This window comes from Purpureocillium takamizusanense, chromosome 3 (assembly GCF_022605165.1).
Source record: "Purpureocillium takamizusanense chromosome 3, complete sequence".
Classification (NCBI taxonomy): Eukaryota; Fungi; Ascomycota; class Sordariomycetes; order Hypocreales; family Ophiocordycipitaceae; genus Purpureocillium; species Purpureocillium takamizusanense.
This window is the reverse complement of record NC_063070.1, coordinates 932,649-947,793: the sequence shown is the minus strand read 5'-3', so window position 1 is coordinate 947,793 and position 15,145 is coordinate 932,649. Positions and strand designations below refer to the sequence as shown.

Genomic DNA, 15,145 nt, shown 5'->3' with positions numbered 1-15,145 from the left:
AGGAGGCAAGACACGAACTTCGTCCTCTCAGAATGCTCCTCTTGGAACTTTGACCTCGAGCCATTGATCACAACCAATGGTGCGCACGGAAAAGAGAGCTTGAAGAAAGTGTGACGGTCTCGACTGAGTGTGTTGAAAACTAGCTGAGGAACTGCAACGAGTATCCCAACAGTGGAGAAGGAAGGAAGAAATGACGCCAAACCCAGGAAAGGGACGAGAGCGCCTGATTGAGCGAGCTCCATGTTCGTGGACTTCATGTTTGGTCGAGACCCGAGAGCCACCGTCGAGACCCACACGAGCCAAGCTAGTTATATATAGCATACGCGCAGGTATGATCCATGCCACCGAGTTCGTGATCCAATTCAATCGCAAATGTCATTACTATTGAATCAATGACTAGAGCTCACTATGGGCATACTCGTCTTTCGGAAAGCGGGCAAGTCCTCCGTTCGCCTCCCCACTGTTCCAAGCTGCAAATGGGCAAAGGAACCGCTCTTGATCGGGGTCGATGTAACCGCTGTCGTAGACCATCTGAGGATCTTGGTTGCTAGTATGGTCGTTTGCATTTCGGGGTATGGGCTCCCACTCCTTCGGGCTGGGACCTTTGTACCGAGGGCCGAGCTGACCGTTGGCCAACTGCGCGCGAATAAAGTTCTTTGCCTCGCTATAAATCGTCGCATACGTTGGCATGCCCCGTTTGCGGCGTACGTGGTTCTTGATGCAGGTTGTTATACCAATTATCCACGGGTCCATGCCCTTCAACGCTTTGACGTTAAACTGGGTCTCATGACAGCCAGCGAGGAGGATCCCTGGCGTCTTTCTGTGTGTGTCGAGCATTCCGCCGCCCATGCAAGATGATGTCAGGATCGTGAGATTGGCTCCCTTGGCAAGATTCTATTGAAATCTTTGATCAGCAATTCGTCTTCCAAGATGGGTGCTCGACCAGTCGAAATGTACTTCACGGATGGCTTGTCCCAACCAGTCGTCTGAGAGTATTGCCTTCCGAGTGCCATCATCGTTTTCTGCAAGAACCCAACCCTCGTCGTTGTCATCCACTTCTCCAGAGTTTTCAGCATCGGGAAAGGTAGTCCCGTGCGCGTCTATATAGACGAATCGAACGTCGCCAGGGCGTGCGCTTTTGCAGAGCTCGGTGAATCGTGCCTTGAAATTCGCCACCGTCGGAGGTTCCTGCCACAACGTGGCCTTTCTAGGCCCATTAGGCGGGTCTATGTCAAAGTAAGAGATTTGGATGTCCTTGTCGGCGAAGCCCAGGTGCTTGAGTAGCATATCTTTGATCTTGAATATGCCGGTATCCATGCCCGTGTTGAAGCGCACGATCAAAGCCTTATCCATGTAAGCAGCAGATAGGAAGCACAGTAGATGGGGCTTTTGTACCTTCTTGATACCAAGATCCCTGCTGTCAGTCTGCCAAAGCTGATGCTGCCCGGTTGGTGCGGCTACCCCAGATGGATCCGTCATACTAAGCCATACCTCTGGTGTGCCGAGTCGAAAGTCGTACTTGTAATAACCATCGTCAAACTTACCGCTTATGCTATTGCCGATGCCGGGAACGACGTCTCTCATGGTACCCTTGACGACGTGTTTGACTTTTGGATTCCCCGAGCCGTCCTTGGTCCACTGATGGCTCAGGATAATCGGCTCGCCGTTGCCTATCTCACCAGGCACAATAAGACTGGCCATCTCATTGACGCTAAATTCGGACCAGGCGATCTTTCCCGTGAAAACCTGCGCTGATGGAATTCGGCTGAGGTCCGCGTACTCCAGAGAGAGCCTGGCTTTTGACGTGGTTCCTTTGGGATCCGACATCGTGAGAGTAATAAAAGCAAAATCGGATGAAATTGTTGCCTCAAAGCTGTAGTAGGTGGCGAATCGTATAACGTAGTCGCTGGTTGCCTTGGATACGGTGGTAATCAAGGCATGCTCTATGTGGTTCTTCTTCACAACGTCCTGACCATCGATTGTCCACTGCCAGTAAAGGGAAACGGGATCCAGGAGGGCAACACCCGAATGAAAGACGAGCGTTATACATTCATTCTGTGCGTACTTCTGCCAGTCAAGCTTTCCGACGTAGACGTACATTGTCACAAGAGGCTTTCAACGAGAATTCTAGTATGCCTGCGGTAGTTTGGAAGGAGTAATGGTAGGAAAAGTGGTTTCGTTAGTAATTTCAATCACCGACTTGATATGAAGGGACTTGAGCTCGGAGAGCCGATCCCTTATATGTGTTTGGAACAAACTGGTACTTTACCAGTATCGCCGGAGCTGCCTCAGCACGAGCAGTGTTCGTGCTGGCGTGTAATAGCCGATAAATCCCGACATCACCCGATCGTGTTGCAAGGCCATCTTCCGTGCAGCAGCCGTACAGTGACTGTCCTCATGGGAAGTTTGAGTCGTGTGTCTAAGCGCCGTTACATGTAGGTATCTGGATGGCTGGCACCGTCCGCCGCGACGTTCACGGTGACCATGACTCGCTTCAGAGCCTCGAGCTATTGCGTCGATCACTTCGGATTGAAGACAGGGAGGCAATGAGAAGGTTCCGGTAACTCTTCGCGTCAAGGATCAGGGCTGGTGCTGCTGCAGATATTAGCACAATATTACAGTACCTATGTACTGTAAAACTGCAGCACGGCTACTTCCAAGCAAGCGTCTGCATAGTTGGTGCTTGCATAGTTGGTCAAATGTGTACCGCATTGCAACAGAGTCTGCCAACTTATCCTTAGCAGTGCTCCGTGAGGTGCAAGGGCGGTCTCGGCTTTTCAGTGCTGTTCTTGAAAGTGTGGCAATATAAAGCGTTGCCTGGTTTCTCACGTCACCCAACCTTTCACTCCTTTATAAAGATGCAATGATGTTCCAGGCCAGAGTGTCTCACAAGGGTGCGGGCTAAAGACCGCCAAGGTATGCAACGGAGAAATTCGGTCCAATGGACTTTGTTGTTATTGGCGAACTTGGGGGGCATACCATGATTTCGGTATAATACACAGGTTATTTTTGTCCGAAACGCTTTGATGCGTAAGTCACACGTATCATGCATGTCGGCGGCGGGTGATTAGGCAGTTTGGCTTGATTGGGACACAGAACAGAGGGTGGGGTGTGGCGGCTTGATATTTGGTTCGACTTGACTCGTGATCATCCTGCGTACATCCCTGGGGCAGTCTCTGATCTTTCTATCCTGAGGAAACTTGGTGCGAAAGCTGCACGTGTGCAAGACGTCGCTTCCAGTCCTGGACCCCTAGCGGTCCCCCAATGACTAGTCTATATATGTGCTCACAATCCTGGTACATGTAATGGACAGTGACGTGGCGGGCAGTGTCGTAAGACGAGGCGTTTTTCATCCTTCTCGTCGTTGATGTCTTCTTGTCGATACGGACCCCACGCTGTGTCGCGCCTCGCGCGTCAAGCGGCCCCAAAACCTTCGTTTCGTTCCGATGAATGTTAAGACCGAGTACAGGGTTTGTTAGACCCGCGATTGGGCTCATGAAGGCAGTTGTGCATCTTCTGTCATCAAGGCTGAAGTTATCATTAGTACCTTTCTGAATCTCTTGATGATTCGTAGGATTGTACAGTTTTCCTTGCCGTGACGCTGATGTTATGCATGAAATGGCGGTGTGTCTATATGTCAGATTCACGATGCAGCGCTCGAATCACGGGGGGATATGTCTATAATGACCATGAGGCACAACTACTTTCTGCTACGTATATATCCTATCCTGTAAAATAAAACTCCCTAGTTAGTCCAGTAGCATATAGGTATACTTGATTGTTGCAGTCTTCGAAAGGGCGCCCGAATACGAATGTCTCTGGCCCACTTGGAGAGCCAGGGGGCCGGAGGACGCGCGGCGGCCGAGAACAAAGCACGGTTGGTTACGGGCTTAAAATTCGTAGCCACATCCACATCGACATAGATTAAAGTCGATGTGGAGGGGTACAGCGTTTCTGCGTGCAAGTCATGTACAAGAACTGGAGGGCATAGGACCGAAGATGGTGTGATGCGATACCTCACCGCTGACTTTCCAGCGTAAGTGGGCAGAACACAGCCAAGGCTCATGTCCCACGGGCGATCAGGCCAGGATCACAATCGTCGGCAGGGCTATAAACGTCACTCGGAAGCATAAAACAAGCCAAATGTTCCGCAACGTGCTCACAATGTCGCAATGTTTTCTAACGCTTGGTCTATAATACAGTTCCCGACCATATCTAACCACACCAACGGGCCAAGGCAGGCCCCCACCAGACTGCACCCGGCAACATGAAGACACGTCATGCCCATGACTGCTCACCGTTTAGTTGCCGAGGTTGGCCATGAGGTTCGGTGATCCGCGTAGGGGTCCCTTGACAACATTCTGGCCCGCATTCTTGAGCAGATGCTCAGAAACGGCTTTGGCGCCCTGGACGCCGTTCACGGACATGGCATACAAAGCCATACCGGTGACATGAGGACAGGCCATCGAGGTACCGGAGTCAAGCCTACTCTCGGAGTCACCGACGTTGCTGGCCGACATAATATTATCGCCGGGGGCAAAGAGATCCAGAACCTGGCCGTAGTTGGAACCCTGACCGCGAGGCCAGTTGGTAACAACCTCCCAGTTGCTGTCGACGGCTCCAACAGTGACGGCGTTCGGCGCAGAGGCTGGGGAGACGTCGGACGCGTCTACCTTATCGTTGCCGGCTGCGACGATGCTTAATACACCCTGGTTAAAGGCCGTCTCGATGGCATCGTTCCAAGCCTGCGACTTGGGACCGCCGAGGGATAGGTTGATGGCGGCCTTATTCTGGCGGCCTTTTGATGTGATATCGTTGACGGCCCAGTCGAAACCAGCTATCATGATAGAAGTAGAGGCAGATTTTCCCTGGAAGACCTTGACGCCGATGAGTGACGTCTTCTTGGCCACGCCAAAGGTCACGCCGCCAACAGTGCCAGCAACATGAGTGCCGTGGCCGACCGTGTCCGACTCGTCCCCTGGATAGCCGGTCCAGCCAGTTGAGGCGCGGCCCTGGAATTCTTGATGCGTGGTCCGGATGCCACTATCGACAATGTAGGCGAAGGTGCCCTCGCCAGCCGCTTCGTCGTACACGTACTTGGTAGCGCCCGGCTCACGGTGGGAAATAGCCGCCAGACCCCATGGTGGCTCGTTCTGCGTGGTGAGCGTCCGCTCCACCAAGGGGTCCTCGAGGTACCAGATCTGGTCCTGCTCAACATAAGCAACCTGCGAGGTTCTAACGTCAGTCTCGCTCGCTATTCAGCGCAACACAATACTGGAAGTGTACCTCGGCGCTATTGTTGATTTTGGTAATAGTATCTTGATCGAAGTGGCCGCAGTAGCCACGGAACGCCTGGCTGTTATACTCGCGTTGAATGCCAGGGAAGATGTCCCTTCCCGCGCTGCGAGCATGGATGCTGCTCACCCACTGTAGGTGGGAGTCGGCGGTGGCGTTCTTCTTGAGCTTAATGATGTAACTCCCATCGATGACCCTAGATGAAGTGGCACGATCGACGGGCGTGGCGGAAGACAGCGGGGCGATAGCTATCGCGGTGGCGATGACGGCCTTGAGAAACATGATGACGAAAAGAAGTTGATAGTCAAGTGTGTGAGTTGTAATTGAGTTGCAGAATTATTGTGAGCTTCATCACGGATGACTACGGTATTTAAGCCTTCTGGCCAAGTCGTCACGACGCGTGGAAGTTGTCCACAGCCTCACCTTCGGTCATGTATTTGGACGATCATTACATGTAACGGCCGCAACTTTGACACCGCTCCGGAGTCGCTGCCCCGAATAGACAAGTCTGTAAATCAAGCTTAGATTAACAAGGCTGGAGGCCTTGAAGATCCCGTATGCGCAGAGGCTGTGTGACCTCAATGCTAAAGCCATCCAAGTGCATAACTTCTAGGCAGCTCTAGGACTCAGGCCCAAATGACCGTAGACTCTAAACTGTTTTAGTGGCGTGGCAATTTATAAGATATTGAAGGACCGACGGACGAGACCAGGACCGGCCTTGAACGAGGTCGATCTTCAGTAGCTCTATCAAGTGCAAGCCTGGTTAGTAGGACGTACCGAAGAACCGCTCCCTGTCATGTCTGGACCTGCGAGGGGGCGCGATGCCGCGTCGCATAGTTCAACTTCATATTACGTTGAAATTGAGCTGTTACAAAATGTCGGGCAAATATGAGGTTCTATGTTGGCATCGCCCAATCCATGGCTCGAATCTCGACATCCACACTCCCCCTTTTCAAAGGTTGCTGCCCTATCCTCACGGTATCTCCTATGTCGCCTGGACCCGGCCTCATGGATGTTCTCAGCCGACCATAAGGCTACTCAACGCCACAGCCTCGTCACCGAACCACGCCATGACGCGGCGATGGCCCAAGCACAAGCGGATGCTGAGGCTGCCTACAGACTCGTGCGCCTTGATCCCTGCAACGATTACCTCTTGAGTCAGTCTTGTTATAACCCATAGCATTGTGCCTGATTATGATGAGGTTTGGCTATAACAGGTTATCCCGACCCGATGTAGTCCGTGGTACAAGTTTCAGGTTGGTGGCCGTTCTCGAAAGGGACGCAGTATATGAGAGCATTGTGGGATATCACGGGTGCTACCGAAAGGAGCAGCCGCTAGGTATACAGCCTCACCATGGGAAATCATCAGGGCTTAGGGAGGGATGTAGAGCCAGTACCAATAAGATGTGATTCTCGGCTAGTAAACGTCTGGTGCCTGTATGTCATCCCATGCTGCATGCAACGTCAGAAAGACCCTTGTGCCTGCCGTTTCTGAAGGCATCATACAGCCACGCTCGAGCGTAAGGATTGACCTGGGAATATTGGGCTCGAGCTCGGCCTACTTGAACAAACTGGTTGTGGCCGGCCGTAGGGGCATTCTGCACGAAGACCCGCTGCAGCAGTGCCTTCAAGCGGTTTCGGATGAGCCTAGGATCAGGCAATATCACGAGAAGGCCACATTTGATTCCAGCTTTTTATATAGCGGTATGCATTCTTTTCAAGGCCATGCATCAGACCATGCGCATATGGCCCTGGCACCGCCGTCCCTGACACCCCTTTTCTCGTTATTGTCTGCTATACCTAAGCTTGACTTGACCATCTTTGGACACTCTATTTACGTGCACGTTAGGCCACGGCGACTGGATACATGACAGCGACCGCCAAGCAGCTCTCGAAGGCATGACGAAATGTTGCCTGCAAATGTATTGCTCTTGATAGGTTATGTTGGAGCACGCTAGTTGGCCAAGTTCGCTGGTACCGGCACGCCTGTGTGTGATGGGTCTTAGGCTAGCTGAGAGTTATATGGTTTTGATCAACGCCATGTTATCGTCAATCAAGGTCGAAACGGCGAAGCTTTGGGATATGTGGCGGTTTGCCCGGCGGTGAACTAGCCTAACACTCGGATGTCCTCCTTTCGGCGGCGCGGCTGACTGCTGTCGCCCTTGTGACGCAGGGCTGTCTGTTGCTGAGCAGCGCTAACATGGTCCCTCCTGGTCCTTGTCAGATTGCTTGGTCCAGCCAATGTCTTCGATGCGGAGTAATATTATTTATCGGATAATTCACATGGCATCTCGGGCTAATCCAACTCAAGCGTACGCTAGCGCGGACTAGACACAATGTTAAACCGCGCATCACTTGTCACTTATGTTTGGTCCATTGCCTGGCACTCGATCCAAGTCTAAAATTAGGAGAGACTCTTTGCTACGATGCCCGTGTCAGCTCGGCCGGGCACGTAAGAGGCGGTGAAAAGGGAGGCCGTGCGAGGCCGTGCGGGCCGGGAAACTCAAACAACAACTCTTCTCATCATGTTACTCGCAAGAGGCAATATCGCCGAACCTTGCGGACAGCCGGCCTAGACCCCATGGCATTGTGGCGCATGTGAGGGAGATTACTAGCCTCATGCGACGAAGTGATTATTAGGCGTTGAGTCAAGGCCTACATGTAGGAGACTGCTACTACAGTACATTGACGATGATGGCAAACGTAGACTTCCCATCGAGTCCCTCGTTACATGTAGGTCTGCGGCTCTCTCCTCCTCAACTCATGGCTCACTGCCTCTGATGCAGGATCGCCAGCCGAGTTTAGTGCAAGCAGCTTAGGAACCACCGCATTAGACGTACCGCAGGAGCTCGCCTAGGAAATGCTACAACCGTAGATCCGTCACGGTAATCCACTCGGAGGCCTGCCGGGACTCACTGTGGGAAAACATCAGACCAGACCACAACTCATCAACGCTATGTCGAAGAAAATCCTAGCGTCTGATATGCACCTCCGCCACGACACGATGCCCCCACCCCCGCCATAAATATGTCCCAGCACCTCCTCCAGCTCGAGCTGCTCCTGAGCAGCAACGGAACCTCCACCTCGGACAAGCTGCAAAAGAACCGCATGGGCTCTTTGGATGACCCAGACCGCCTCGTGAGCATCTCCATGGAGCGGCATATCATAAAGTCGCGCGTCTGGGCCCATCTCGATACCTTCCAAGAAGCAGACAGTGCCCAAAGCTCAGCGGAGTCGCTCCATACCGGATCACGAATGGAAATGGGCCTATGCGGGCTATCGTCTCTCGCACGACCACACCGATGACGAATGGCGGGCAGTCACCGCCAACTTCATGTTGAGGCAGACATGTCGAACTAGGCCGCGGACCTCACGGGCCTCAACGAGAAAAGGCAGCTCTCCAAGGTTGAGCGGCAAGACGCGAGGGACTAGACATCCCGGGAGGCGATGTCTCTACTGCTAGAAAGCACGTTGCTTCCATAATGCATTTCCTGTCACGTACGCTCAGGCTAACGGCTTCCAGGCTGTTCCAATCTCTGAGAGGTTCCGACGCTGCCAAACACGCCCGTGACGACATTCTGCTGGCGGCAAACAAGGCCGTTATTGACTCCTCCCTTGATCCCATGCCCGACAAAGCAGGGTGTGTAGTCGCCATTGGTGTTGCAATATTGCAGACGCAGACGCAGCATCCGGTAGACCTGTGATTGCTGGCCATGAACGACAAGCGCCAGGTCTATCAGGGCCCGCTGCCTTGGGCTATTGGATGATGGCCTCTGGAGGCGTGTATTTAATAGTAAATCTATCGGCTCTTGTATGATTACGTATCGGCGCCCAATTCGCCCGCACCCGTCAAAACTCCGTTGCTCCATGTAATAGCGCAGCGCCTATAATGTAACGATTTCCAATGAATCCCGAAAAATTCACGAGCGCATGCTGTTCGCCGTGCAAGAGATCCACTCCGGCAGCATGTAATGTCAGGAGCACCCGCTCAAGGTTCTTCACGACTTGTCCACGCCGGCCGCTCCAGTCGTTTGATGTGGCCTGCAAAACCTTGACCCTAACCCCAAGTCTCTAACTTGGAGGCGCATTCCTCCGGCTAACGAAAGTCCCCAACTCGGGCTAGCTGGAGGCATCGCGCTTCCTTCTGACAGAGAACTTATAATGGATAGTTGTAAGTGGATTGTCGTTTGGAATTGGGAGCGGAGCGTCGCTGGAACTGGGGCCGTGGACCGCATCGACGGGCAGCGGGACCACGTTGTCGTTGAAGGTGGTGCTGGGCGCCTCAGGCGGCGGCGACGGGAGAGCGACGGCGAGAGCCGCAAGAAACGCCGGGAAAAGAAAAGCGGTTTGCATGGTGGCAGTTGTGGTGGAGTGAATAGCAAAGTGTAACGAGAGTGTGGTCGCGAATTAAGCGAGTATATGTAAATGAGTGAAGATTTAGCCAGTTTCCTCCAACAAAGCAGTCCAAAGTCCAAAGTCTAAAGTGAGGTTCCAGCCATGTATTTACGTCAGAAATTTCATCTAGGTGACTGGAGCCGGGTTGGCAAGCCGTTGGCTTGACTTGGGAGACTGCATCAACCCCAAAGTCAAACGTCGCTGCATTCAAGCACAGACGGAGGACCGTGATCCTGATACCTGAAACGTACTGGTTTTCCGACACGAGCCGTCACGTACTTTCCCACTAAGCCCAATCATATTCCCCTGACGTAGGTGTTGTCGTCGCGAGACCGCCGCGTGGGGTTCGGATGCAGGCCGTCAGCTTGAGCCGCGTGACGGTCGGTGCGGGCGCAGCGGCCATCTGTGGTGAGTGCAGCGGCACAGACGGATCTGGTGAGGCAAGGCGATGTGTTTGCAAGGAGAAAAACCTGTCACCGTGTCTATTGGTAAGATTCGGGCTTGTTATGCTGTTTGAAGCGTCTCGCTTGGAGCACTTGAATTAACCGTTACAAGCCCAAGTAACACGACGATCTTGGCCGTCAGTTCGTGTCCTCTGGCTCAAGTCTCATGCAGCTCGTTGAGCCGCATATCTGTCTTAATCTGTGCTCCGTGCATGTTCGGCCCCTATAATAACGCAGAATCGCAACGCCGGACTGCACGAGTCAGGTTTCATTTCTTTACCCCATGCAGGAGTGGCGCCATGAGCTCTAGGATATTATTTATAAATGAAAGCACATGCATCAATGTTCACCGCAGCTCCTTTTGACCTCTAATGATACGCGCGTGCTGGTACATGCAGGCGGTGGCCGAGTGGCTGAAGATGCGTGATGATGAGGTCGGAGGAGTATGCCATGCTCTACTCAGTCTCATCAACACGTCTTGATGATGAATTGACGCAGGTGTTTCGTCAGTTGGCTAGCCTAGCCGGGGTAGGGATGGCAGCCCGTGCGGCGACGCTATCCTACAAAGGCAGCAATGTAGTTAACACAAGACAGACCACGTCGAATTGGTTCGAACAAGCGATGCAGTCAGCCGGATCTGTGATCCATTTAGTTTGCGTCTCTGAGAAACATAGACGCCAGTGACTTGCCAGTGTGAACGTGGAGCACAGCCGAGTCCAGTATACCCACGTTGGTCGGCACGGAAAGGATAGAATCCCTCCCGCATACTGTCCAGCCCCTGCTTTTGACTCAACCGGCCACGTGACTAGACTGACGCTTCCTTTTCATGAGAGGCGGCGCTGATGTTGCGTCAATTGAGCAAAAGTGTACCGGCACGCTAGTGCCCAAGTTATCATGCCTTTTATGTTGCAACAGCTGACTGGGCCATCCCAGTTGAACACATGCACTTTCTGGTGCTCCACTCCCCATCACCATGTCCCGAAAAATCGCACTGAACAATACATTACGCTCGCTGGAGTCAGCCGCTGAGGACGAGAGTAATCTACTACTTTCCGTGCGACACCAAGCTGCCGCCGAGATCCTGCGCGATCGGCGGTGGGACCAGAGGGAGCTGATCGAAGCCGTGGTCCGTCATCACCTTGGCCTACGCGCAGACGATGTCTGCATCGTCCTTCCTACAGACACGTGGATACGGGGTGGTTTCAATCTTTGCATTCTCGTTGACGTGGATTCTCGCGACCTAAGTGGACGTCTTGTGTTTCGATGTCCTATGCCTCATAAGCTTGCTGAAGAGCAGTACCCTGGAACGGTTGATGAGAAAGTCGGTTGCGAAGTAGCCGCATATACGTGGATGCAGGAATACTGCACTGATATCGGGATTCCAAGGCTGCATGGTTTCGGTCTCAATGATGGCAGCCGCGTTCGTCCTCCATGCTACTATGCTTCGTTGCTTCATTGAAGGAGACTGACCTTGCTCAGTTCACCCATATCAGCAAGCAATCCCCCTACGTTAGAGTCTACCATACCTTGCAGCGGTGGATCCATCGATTCATTCGGCTTCCCTTGCTGTCCAACTATCGCCGCGACGCATCTGGACCTGCCATTGGTACCGCTTACATGCTCTTGGAATACATCGGTCCCGAGACTGGGCAGATGCTGTCACGCACTTGGACATTACATATGAGCGATTTCGATCGAAGAGCTCGCTTGTTCCGGGGCTCTCGCTATGCGGTACTCATTTTCTACATGACCCTCATGCCGTTCGCGACGAGGACGATGCCCGCGAACGAATGGCAATTGGGACACTGCTACGAACCGACATGCACTACTTCATGTCAGCAGATACACAGAACGGGCCATACCTCCTACAGCTAACGGATCTCCATCAAAGAAATGTATTCGTAGACGACGACTGGAACGTCACGTGCTTGATCGACCTGGAGTGGATTTCTGCTCTTCCTGTCGAGATGGTATCGGTACCGTACTGGATCACAACCTGCAGCATCGATGGTATCATTGACGATGAGTACGACACCTTTGACAAGGCACGACGGGCGTTTCTGGCCATCATGGACGAGGAGGCCGCAAATATCCCCGCACAACAACAACACAATGTCAAGATCACGAGCGCAATGCGATGTGCTTGGGAATCGAAAGGGGTGTGGTTCTGGGCATGTCTGCGCTCCATCAATGCCTGGCTATTTGTGTTTGAAGACCACATTCTTCCAAAGTTTTCCACCGACAGAGGGTTAATTGCCGATGTAAGGCAAGTCTCGACGTTTTGGCAAGAAAACATAAAGGTAGACACAATTGTGGAGGCCAAGGTGGATGACGAAGAACGGTATCAGGCGGAGTTCCGGTCTCTTTTTGATAGCGAGAAAGCTTGAGGGGACTTTAATGTTGTTGTGGAGAGGTCGCGCCTCAGGTGCCTCGAGGACTGCCATCGCAAATCTGCCTCCGCTCCCCCTGGTCTTCCGGCGTTGTGGGGGCGTCGGATCCGACGTAACGGAGGTGGTGGAGCCCCCGACCCGACCGGAGCTTCACAATACAAGGCAAGCTCCTACCTATGGCGTCAACAAAACCAGACCGCTATAGTGCTAAACGTGAGTAGTGTGAGCCAGCCGAAGACGAGCCGGGGACTGGACGAGCTATATTCATGTTCTTACGTTGGTGTATTGAGCCGTCCAGCCGATGCCGCTCAGTCCGTAACTCAAAGGCCAGCCCCTCGCCCCCCCTTCCAGTCTCTGGTAAGTCTGGTCATGGTCTGTCAAAGACCCACAAATCTCGCCAAAAGTTGCCGATACCAGAGACCTCAGCTCTTGCGGAGTCCGGACGGCGATCGCCGCGGAGGATGCTTGCGTTGTCATCCACCAGACCGCCGTCAACGGTCTCTTCAACCGGCCGGCCCACGAATGGCAACTTCTGCCGAGAGCGCATATCCCGCCAGATGCCGTTTTGACTAAAAGACAATTCATTGATTTGCCACGACCAAACGACACCGCCGTCGTCCTGCTGAGCAATGAAGCCGACCCGGAGCTGCGGGACATGTCGAGGTGCGGCCACAGCCCGCCTTTAGCCGTTTCGAGCTCGACTCACGAATGAGTTTAGATCGCAGGGTTCTCTGCGACAGGACCGTCCCCGTCTGTCAACGATGTGTCCAGTCGCGCCGTAGATGCGCGGGCTACGGCCTGCAGCTGTCCTGGCCGGGCAGCAAGAGGCGGACGCGCAGCAAGCCCGAGTCCGCTCCATGGCGCGGCGGTGCTTCAGGACCGCTCGCCCGGGTCCAGTGGCTGCACACTTCGTTTGCCGACTTGGCGATGCACTATCACCTCGCTGATGCCGGCCCATATGGCACGTACCGGGTGCATATGCAGGCGTTCCATGACTTTGGGCTGATTTAACGACAGGTGCCAAAGTACGGTGGAAGTCGAGCTTCGTCCACGCGGTCCCGCTGCCAACTGCGAGCCGTGCGTTGTGGACGCCTTTTAAGCTTGATGACGAGCAAACGACGTTGTTCCAGTATTGTGAGCCGTGATGGTTCCCCTCCGCGCGGAAGAAGCAATAGTGTTTACTTACGTGTCGATAGTTGAGGCAGTGACCTCCCGTTCGCTTCCAACTTTCGGCTACGAGCCAGGTGTCCTTTGCAGTGTCATCATGCCAATGGCCATGTCTGACAATTCGCCTTCGTCAACAGCCGTTCTGCTGTCCTTGCTTGCGCTGGCCGCCCTGGATCGCGATGGGCTTCAACGCAGGTCGATCAGTCTAAAACTCCAGGCGCTGAGTGCCCTGAGGGTTTCCGTTCTGAGCCCTAGCAGCACCATGGACCTCGTGAGGCACGTGGCCGCCGGCATGCTGCTATGCTCTTACGAGGTGAGAGATGACGCAAGGCTCTGTTTGTGTTGTGTCGTATGACATCACTGATTTGTATGCGTAGATTCATAGCAAGACGCGGGCTTCTGGCCACTGGCTGTGGTACCTCTGCGGTGCCCAGACTATCATCAAAGCGGGCCGCCTCGATCGCCCGAATCGGGACGGCAGTGTCACTCTTCTCCTGGGATGGACGCAATACTACACGACCATGGCGCGATTCAGCCTGCGCCACTGGGTGCGCAGCGAGACCAGGGAATTCGCATTTGCTAGAGATGTTGGCTACCACGATACCATGCCCCCAGTCTGCAAAACATTGCCGGTATGTGTGGCCATCCATCACCGAATTTAGACATTGATTGAGACTAAGAGACATTAGGTCGGGGATCTAGAGGACACACCGCACAAGTTACTCGATTTGCTTGGAAGGGCAATTGATACGGTCGTAGAGCCGACGAAGCCGCACCATCACTCCCAAGGCTACCGACAGGACGTGGAGCTTCTTGGATCGGCCCTCACGAGCGGCCGATTTGCGGACAGCAGCGGGAAAGCCGACGACATGGAACTATTCAGGCTGGCCATCTTGGTATATCTGCACCGTGCCGCGGAGCCCATCTTGGGTCATCCAGAGAAGCTCGCGGACTGTATCGCCCGTGCGTTCGAGGCCTTGGCTCACATAGACGGATACCGGTATCCATTTGCTTTGCTTATCTTCGGACACGAGGCGCGGACCGATGAGCAGAGGATGACAGTCCTAAGACTCATCGGAAAGACGCGGGAGACGTCTCCAGCGGACTCCCTGGCAAGCGTCGGAAGGATTGTTCGGTTCTTGTGGGTGCACGATGACCTCATGGACGGGGGACAAGACTATCTCGGCAAGCTAAGTGCTGCCATCAGCTCTGCTTCAGCTTTGCCGTTTCTTGTCTAAGGAGCTGTGTGCGGATGGCACGGAGCAAGTATTGGCGAAAAAAACATAGGCTGTCAGGGACACTGCGGCGCGCAGTTACTGGGATTTTACATGTATGATCATGACCTAATGCGGCGTCGTGCCGCTCCAGTTGTGGCATACACGAAGCAGGACCCGGCTACATGTGTTTAGAGCCGTCACGAGCTCGTCCGGGCCTGTCAGCAGTGCGCCAGGTTGC

The 15,145-nt window shown here is 53.7% G+C and overlaps 4 protein-coding genes across 5 annotated transcripts; 2 read left to right on the top strand and 2 right to left on the bottom strand.

The window, feature by feature from the left end:
• Positions 1-258: 258 nt before the first annotated feature.
• Positions 259-2,100, bottom strand: JDV02_003814 (uncharacterized protein; the record flags this gene model as incomplete). The annotated part of the gene is made up of 3 exons (XM_047984980.1): positions 259-894; positions 958-1,344; positions 1,396-2,100. The coding sequence occupies 3 exons, from the start codon at positions 2,098-2,100 to the stop codon at positions 397-399; spliced, it is 1,590 nt and encodes a 529-aa protein (XP_047840955.1). The 3' UTR covers positions 259-396.
• Positions 2,101-4,301: 2,201 nt separating this feature from the next.
• Positions 4,302-5,577, bottom strand: JDV02_003813 (Oryzin; the record flags this gene model as incomplete). Its single annotated transcript, XM_047984979.1, has 2 exons — positions 4,302-5,225; positions 5,287-5,577. The coding sequence occupies 2 exons, from the start codon at positions 5,575-5,577 to the stop codon at positions 4,302-4,304; spliced, it is 1,215 nt and encodes a 404-aa protein (XP_047840954.1).
• Positions 5,578-11,953: 6,376 nt separating this feature from the next.
• Positions 11,954-12,520, top strand: JDV02_003812 (uncharacterized protein; the record flags this gene model as incomplete). The annotated part of the gene is made up of 1 exon (XM_047984978.1): positions 11,954-12,520. One exon carries the CDS (start codon positions 11,954-11,956, stop codon positions 12,518-12,520), a length of 567 nt encoding a protein of 188 aa, XP_047840953.1.
• A 480-nt stretch (positions 12,521-13,000) lies between these two features.
• JDV02_003811 (uncharacterized protein) lies at positions 13,001-15,083 on the top strand. Of its 2 annotated transcripts, XM_047984977.1 has the most exons (6): positions 13,001-13,186; positions 13,242-13,484; positions 13,541-13,657; positions 13,720-14,003; positions 14,068-14,322; positions 14,380-15,083. In XM_047984977.1, the coding sequence occupies exons 1-6, from the start codon at positions 13,153-13,155 to the stop codon at positions 14,926-14,928; spliced, it is 1,482 nt and encodes a 493-aa protein (XP_047840952.1). In that variant the 5' UTR covers positions 13,001-13,152; the 3' UTR covers positions 14,929-15,083. The 2 variants fall into 2 exon arrangements, with proteins under 2 accessions (XP_047840952.1, XP_047840951.1); XM_047984976.1 differs by having other exon boundaries at positions 13,001-13,484.
• The last annotated feature ends 62 nt before the right edge of the window (positions 15,084-15,145 follow it).

Coding starts and splice junctions, on each gene's coding strand:
- JDV02_003811 (XM_047984977.1), top strand. CDS start 13,153: ATGAAGCCGACCCGGAGCTGCGGGACATGTCGAG. Junction 13,187..13,241: donor GAGCTGCGGGACATGTCGAG/GTGCGGCCACAG, acceptor GAATGAGTTTAG/ATCGCAGGGTTCTCTGCGAC. Junction 13,485..13,540: donor CGCTGATGCCGGCCCATATG/GCACGTACCGGG, acceptor ATTTAACGACAG/GTGCCAAAGTACGGTGGAAG.